Below are 6,691 nucleotides of genomic sequence, written 5' to 3'. Positions count from 1 at the left end.
GGCGCAGCCATGTCCGCTGCGATTGGCCCAGGGAGGGGAGGGGCAGGGTGGGCAGAGTTTGGGGATCCTAATTATGTAATGAGGGCGGCAGACCCCTGTGGGACTATGCTCAGCACCTCAGTACAGGCCAGGAATAGCCCCACTAGCTGGGCAACTGTGCGGGAGTCAGGCTGCGTGCAGGGCTCCCCCCACCCCATGGGGTTGACCCTGCAGCCAGCCCCTCTGCTATGGACTCACCTCTTTGTGGGACCCACTTTGCGACCCCTTTTAGGCCGCCTCGTTCTATTGCAGCAAGATGGGCTTCGAGCCCCTGGCTTACAAGGGTCTGGAGACCGGGTCCCGGGAGGTGGTTAGCCACGTCGTCAAGCAGGGAAAGGTATGTGTGTCCCCCACCCCTGGGTGCCCTCTGCTGGTCTCTGAGCTCAGTCCTGTCCCCTGCCAGCTGCCCCTCCTTCCTGCCATGCCCAACACTGAGCACCCCAAGTCGTGGCTGCTCTATCTTGGGACCTCTGGAGCACCTCAAAAATAGGGGCCCTGGGGCCAGAGGGATAGCACAGCAGGGAGGGTGTTTGCCTCGCAGGCTGCTGACCTGGGTTCGATCCCCAGCATCCCATATGGACCCCTGAGCACTGCCAGGAGTAATTTCTGAGTGCAGAGCCAGGGGTAACCACTGAGCACTGCCAGGTGTGGCCCCAAAGCAAACAAAAAATGGGGTCTTGCACAGGAAAAGTCCCCACCCCCAAGAAACAGTCCAGGGAGCTGGGGGAGAAATAGCCAGAACCAGAGTCCAAGGGTCCAACCAGGCCAGGACAGGAGGAAGCCGAGCCCTGCATCGCCCCAGAGCTGGCCTTCAGAGGGTGGGGGTAGGGATGCCCACCCCCCAATACACTTCCCTCCCCTGCTCTGTCTTAGATCGTGTTTGTTCTTTGTTCGGCCCTCAACCCCTGGAACAGAGGTGAGGGGGCTGGGGAGAGGAGGAGGAGGGAGCCCAGGAAAAGCCTTGGGCTGGGAGACCTGGGATGGGGGAGGCAGGAAGGAACCCCAACACCATCCCCGCAGAGATGGGCGACCACCTAGTGAAACACGGAGACGGCGTGAAAGACATCGCCTTCGAGGTGGAGGACTGTGACTACATCGTGCAGGTGAGGGCCATCCCACTCACTCAGGGCCTGTTTCCCCACGTGTAAAGACTGGAGGCCCCAGTTTGGTGCGTGTGGGACCCAAACCTAGATCCCAGAGGCAGCCTGCTCGGAGAGGGAGGGTGCAGAAACTGTGACTTTGGACAAGTGGCTGGACCTCTCTGTTTCTGAGCTTTCTTCTCTTTAAAGGGGAGGTAAGGGCCAGAGAGAGAGAAAGAGAGTGAGAGAGAGAGAGAGTGAGAGAGAGAGAGAGAGAGACAGAGACAAAGACAGAGAGACAGAGAGACAGAGACAGAGAGAGTACAATGGTTAGGGTCTTGCCTCGCACACCGTTGGCCCCATCTCGATCCTTGGCACCAATGGCTCCCAGCACTGACAGCGATGAGCCCTGAGCACAGAGTCAGAAGTAATCCTGAGCACTGCTGGATGTGGCCCAAATCAACCCCCCAAATGGTAATAAAACAAAAAACAAGAAAAAGGCAATAAGGGATGGATGTAGCACAGCAGGGAGGGCATGACCCAGATTCGATGCCCATCATCCCAATATGGTCCCTGAGTCCAACCAGGCATGATATCTGAGCACAGAGGCAAGAGTCAGCCCTGAGCAGCACCGGGTGTGTTCGGAAGGGCAGTAGCTGATGTCATGAAATGTCCCTAAATGCCCTCCTGGCCACCCTTTCAGAGGAGGGAAACTGAGGACTGGGGATGGGGAGGGGCCACAGAGTGAGTGGGCAAGAGGCAGGAACCGCCTCCCCTGTCCCCACCTGACCTATCCCCTCAAACCCCGAGCCTGCGCTTGCCCTCAGTTTCCCCCCTTGCCAAATGGGTTCGGCCTGAGGCCCGGGACAAAGGTGGATTGGGTTGGGCAGCCAGGAGGCAGTGCTGAGGCAGTGCTGGTGCCCCGCAGAAAGCTCGGGAGCGTGGTGCCAAGGTGGTGCGGGAGCCCTGGGTAGAAGAGGACAAGTTCGGGAAGGTGAAGTTCGCGGTGCTGCAGACGGTGAGTTCTGGCCACACCTGTCGTCACCCTCCTCTCACCAGGCCAGTGCATGGGGCAGTCAGCCCTGGGCTCCCCTTCCCAGGGCTAGGGATGGGCTCCCTGGGGACTGGGGTGTGCAGGGAGGGTCCCCTGGGCTCAGGCCACCCCACCTTGCTCCTCCGCAGTACGGGGACACCACGCACACGCTGGTAGAGAAGATCAGCTACACTGGCCGCTTCTTGCCAGGCTTCGAGGCTCCCTTGTTTATGGACCCCCTCCTGGCCAAGCTGTGAGTGTTCCCCCCTGGGTGGGGAGACAGGGGCAAGTGGGGTGTCTGGGAGCCGGATGGGCCCTGGAGTCCCCCCAAGGGTGACAGAAAAGGCAGGAGAGATGCTGGGACTATCCAGTTCACAACCACAAGTGGCCTTGTGCCTGCGTGTGCAGTGGGGCCAGGGCAGTTCTCAGGGAGGGGGAGATGCCATGGCCCCCCACCCTTCACCCTCCAACACTCCCTCCCCTGGCCCAGGCCCAGCTGCAGCCTGGAGATCATCGACCACATCGTGGGGAACCAGCCGGACCAGGAGATGCTGTCGGCGTCAGACTGGTGGGTCCCAAGCCGGCCACATGGGAGGGAGGGCCCACCCCAGGAAAGGCCAGCTCAGACCCTTGTGACTTTCCCTGGACACAGCGAGACTTGCATGGCATGTCCCCAGGGCAGCCCAGCTAAGCCCCAGAATCCGCCTCAGATGCAGCCTTAGAGGTTCAGGGAGCACTTTCCTGGAGCTGCTCCAGAAGGAGCTGGCAGGCGGTCCAAGGGCGAGGAGAAGACCTTGCCACCACCACCGATGCTGGCTGCTCTGATCAGCCTCTCCCCCACCCAACCCCAGGTACCTCAAGAACCTGCAGTTCCACCGCTTCTGGTCGGTGGACGACACCCAAGTGCACACCGAGTACAGCTCCCTGCGCTCCATCGTGGTGGCCAACTACGAGGAGTCCATCAAGATGCCCATCAATGAGCCCGCGCCAGGCAAGAAGAAGTCCCAGATCCAGGTGCCAGGGCAGAGATGGGGCAGAGACGGCAGAGATGAGGGAAGGAATGGAGGAGGGCAGAGACAGGGGAAAGATGGCACAGAGACAAGGCAGAGATCTGGACAGAGACAGTGAAGACAGTGAAGAGATAAGGGCAGAGCAGAGGCAGAGATGGGCAGATGCAGCAACGTGGCAACTGTCCTTCCCCTGTGCCCTGCAGGAGTATGTTGACTACAATGGCGGGGCCGGGGTGCAGCACATCGCACTCAAGACCCAAGACATCATCACAGCGGTGAGCAGCCCGTGTGTGTCTGACAACGTGTGTGCGTGTGCATATCTGTCCAGGGCAGAAGAGAAGGGGGTAAAGAGCTAGAGTGAGGGCAGCAGGTGAAGTCCAAAGAGGAGGGACGGCCAGGTGTGGAGCAAGAGAGGCCGAGCAGGGAAGATCAGGCAGGAGAGAAGGAAGGGAGAGGCTCAGTCCTTCGGCGGGGGCAGAGCGTTGGGGGGGGGGGCAGACTGGCGCTGAATTGGACCAAGAATCAGCACCATGCAGGGCCACCAGATGAGACAAGCGACAGGATTGTACTTTATTTCCAATAAAATCATTCTGGAGCTAAAGCGCAGGCACAGCGGGGAGGCTGTTTGCTTTGTACACAGCCAACTCAGGTTCAATCCCCGGCATCCCATAGGGTCCCCCGAGCCTGCCAGGAGTAACCCCTGAACTTCTGAGCTGGGTGTGGCCCCAAAACAAAGCAATAAAATCATCCTCATTAGGATGTCAGGCAGAGGAACCTCCCCACTCAGTGCCTCAGTTTCCCAGTTATGTCATAAGGCAACTAACTGAAGCCCCGGGTGCCTCCAAAAATGCCCTTCCTGGCTGGAAAACCAGTCCCCCACAGGGCTCCCAGGCCAGCAAGGAAATGGGAGAAGGCTCCCCCTGCAATGTGGCTGTGGCCGTGGCCTTTGCCAAGGGTCTGACCCAGGGACAGGAGGCACTGACTTGAGCCCACTCCATGGCAGATCCGACACCTGAGAGCACGAGGCATGGAGTTCCTGGCCGTCCCATCCACCTACTACAAACAGCTCCGTGAGAGGCTCAAGACAGCCAAGATTCGTGTGAAGGAGAACATAGACGTGCTGGAGGTAAGGCTGTGGGCTTGCCAGATGGACGGCAGCTGGCCCTGAGGCGGCCAGAGCCCACACCCAAAAGACAGGGAGTTGGTCCAGGACCCCACAGTCTTAAGGCTTTCTTCTAGGCAGGAGACAAGATAGGGCCACAAGGGGCAGGGGCAGCATGGTCAGCAGGGTGGGAAGGAAGAGTTAGCAGACAGAAGGTTGGGTCCTGGGGCCCGAGTGATAACACAGCTGTAGGGCGTTTGCCCAGAACTTGGCCTACCCGGGACAGATCTGTTCAATCCACGGCATCCCATATGGTCCCCTGAGCCTGCCAGGAGCCATTTCTGAGTATAGAGCCAGCAGTTGTCTGAGTGCTGCTGGGTGTGACCCAAAAACCAAACCAAACAAACAAAACAATGTCAGTCCAGGGCCAGAGTGATAGAACAGAGGGAGGACAAATTGCCTTGCTCCTTTCTGAGCCATGTTCCAACCCTGGCATCCCATAGGGCCCCCCAAGCCTCAGGAGTAAGCTCTGAGCCCAATGAATATGGCCTACAACCCCCAAAACAGAACAGAAAAGCCCTTTCCCAAACAGCAACATGTGAGGGTTCGAGTCAAATCTCTAGGTTTTAGGGTCAGAGAGAATGTGACAAATAGAAGCACTTGCCTGAGGCAGCCAAGGGCCCACAACCTCTCCCCCTCAGAGAAGACAGGGTGTTAGTTCTGGTTTTTGAAGGGCCCCACCTGGCGGTGCTGAGGGCTAACTCCTGGCTCTGCATTCAAGGACCTCCCCTCTCCTAGTGGGGCTGCTGGGAACAAATGCTCCCAGGGTTTGAAATGGGAGGGAAGACCTAAAATTTTAAGTGTCCTTTGACCTCTGTGGGGAGGGTCAGGAGGTGAGGGGAGATCCATAGGCAGATGACAGAGATGAAATGTGTCTCCATGGGGGCTTATCCAGACTCTGTGGTAGCAAGGTGTGTGTGTGTGTGTGTGTGTGTGTGTGTGTGTGTGTGTGTGTTTGGAGGTGTCAGAACTGACCGAGAAAGTGGCCTTTCGGGGCTGTTGGGATAACACAGCAGGCAGGGCACTTAGCTTGCATATGGCTGCGCAAAGTTTGATCTTTGGCATTCTATATAGTCCCCTGAGCACTGCCAGGAGTGAATGAGCCCTGAGCACCACCAGGAGTAACCCCTGAGTGTAGAACCAGGACTAAGCCCTGGGTACAACCAGGAGTAATCCCTAAGCACAGAGCCAGGAGTAAGCCCTGGGAACCTCCAGAAGTGAATGATTCCTAAGCCCAGGTTCAGAACTAAGCCCCGAGCGCCTCCAGGAGTGAGTGAGTGAGTGATCCCGGAGAGTGCAGAGCCAGCAGTAAGCCCTGAACATCTCCAGGAATGATTCCTGATTTGCAAAGCCAGGAATAAACCCCGGACACCATCAGGACTCACACACACATTAAAGCCCCCAAAAGCCAATGGCCTTCCTAGAAAGGACTTGCTTGCTTGGGGAAGAAGAAGTCTCAGCCGGGCCCTGTCTCTGTGTCTGTGTCCCGCGCAGGAGCTGAAAATCCTGGTGGACTACGACGAGCAGGGCTACCTGCTGCAGATCTTCACCAAGCCCATGCAGGACCGGCCCACGCTCTTCCTCGAGGTCATCCAGCGCAACAACCACCAGGTGAGGGGTCCAAGCCTGCTCTCCCAGGCAGCCGGCAAGGGGCCCATGCGGGGGGGGGGGGGGCGCTCGGCCGATCGACGCTCTCCCTCCTCCTCCTCCCTCTGCAGGGCTTCGGGGCCGGCAACTTCAACTCGCTGTTCAAGGCCTTCGAGGAGGAGCAGGACCTGCGGGGCAACCTCACCGACCTGGACGCCAACGGGGTAATGCGTGGCATGTAGGCGCCGAGCAACTCTTGCAGCCCGCCGAGGCCACGCCCACCTGTCAACTAGGCCACGCCCACCACCGCGGTGTGCGCACGCGCGCTCCGCCCGGCGGCCTCTCTTCGCGCTCGGCCCCGCCCTGCCCACCGCGCGTGACGCAAGCCGAGTCCCCCGCCCACTGCTCCCAGGCCACGCCCCTGGCGGGCGGGCGCCTGCCATTAATAAAAGCGCTTCCGGGCCCTGCGTGCGTGCGTGCGTCGCTTTTGGTGCGCCGGTGTCTGCGCGCAGGGGGCAGTGACTCCCTTCGGCCGCCAGGGGGCGCTGCAGGGCAGCGAGTTTAGCAATTGTTATTCTTTCTTGTTTTAGGGATTTTAGGGATTAGAGTCGCTGCAGCGCGGGGATTAATGCACAGAGAGCTGGGCTGGTGGGGGAAAAGCCAGGCTAGGAGGGTTAAAATGCTACTAAGAAACAAATACATATGTTTTAAGAAAATATATATTTAAGAAAAAAATATTTAAAAAAATTATACATGCTCAGGTAGAACCAAGTATGGCCAG

The 6,691-nt window shown here is 58.7% G+C and overlaps 1 protein-coding gene across 1 annotated transcript in view; it reads left to right on the top strand.

The window, feature by feature from the left end:
* HPD (4-hydroxyphenylpyruvate dioxygenase) overlaps positions 1-6,210 on the top strand; it is a 6,992-nt gene extending 782 nt beyond the window's left edge. Inside the window, exons 4-14 of the mRNA XM_049767896.1 lie at positions 272-376; positions 913-955; positions 1,060-1,142; positions 2,047-2,136; positions 2,301-2,404; positions 2,642-2,719; positions 3,003-3,165; positions 3,365-3,436; positions 4,165-4,287; positions 5,818-5,934; positions 6,042-6,210. Coding sequence (XP_049623853.1) covers positions 272-376; positions 913-955; positions 1,060-1,142; positions 2,047-2,136; positions 2,301-2,404; positions 2,642-2,719; positions 3,003-3,165; positions 3,365-3,436; positions 4,165-4,287; positions 5,818-5,934; positions 6,042-6,152 — 1,089 coding nt within the window. The 3' untranslated portion in view covers positions 6,153-6,210. The remainder of the gene's footprint in view (positions 1-271; positions 377-912; positions 956-1,059; positions 1,143-2,046; positions 2,137-2,300; positions 2,405-2,641; positions 2,720-3,002; positions 3,166-3,364; positions 3,437-4,164; positions 4,288-5,817; positions 5,935-6,041) is intronic.
* The last annotated feature ends 481 nt before the right edge of the window (positions 6,211-6,691 follow it).

This window comes from Suncus etruscus, chromosome 2 (assembly GCF_024139225.1).
Source record: "Suncus etruscus isolate mSunEtr1 chromosome 2, mSunEtr1.pri.cur, whole genome shotgun sequence".
Lineage (NCBI taxonomy): Eukaryota > Metazoa > Chordata > Mammalia > Eulipotyphla > Soricidae > Suncus > Suncus etruscus.
The sequence above is the reverse complement of the archived record's forward strand: the minus strand, read 5'-3'. Positions and strand labels throughout refer to the sequence as shown.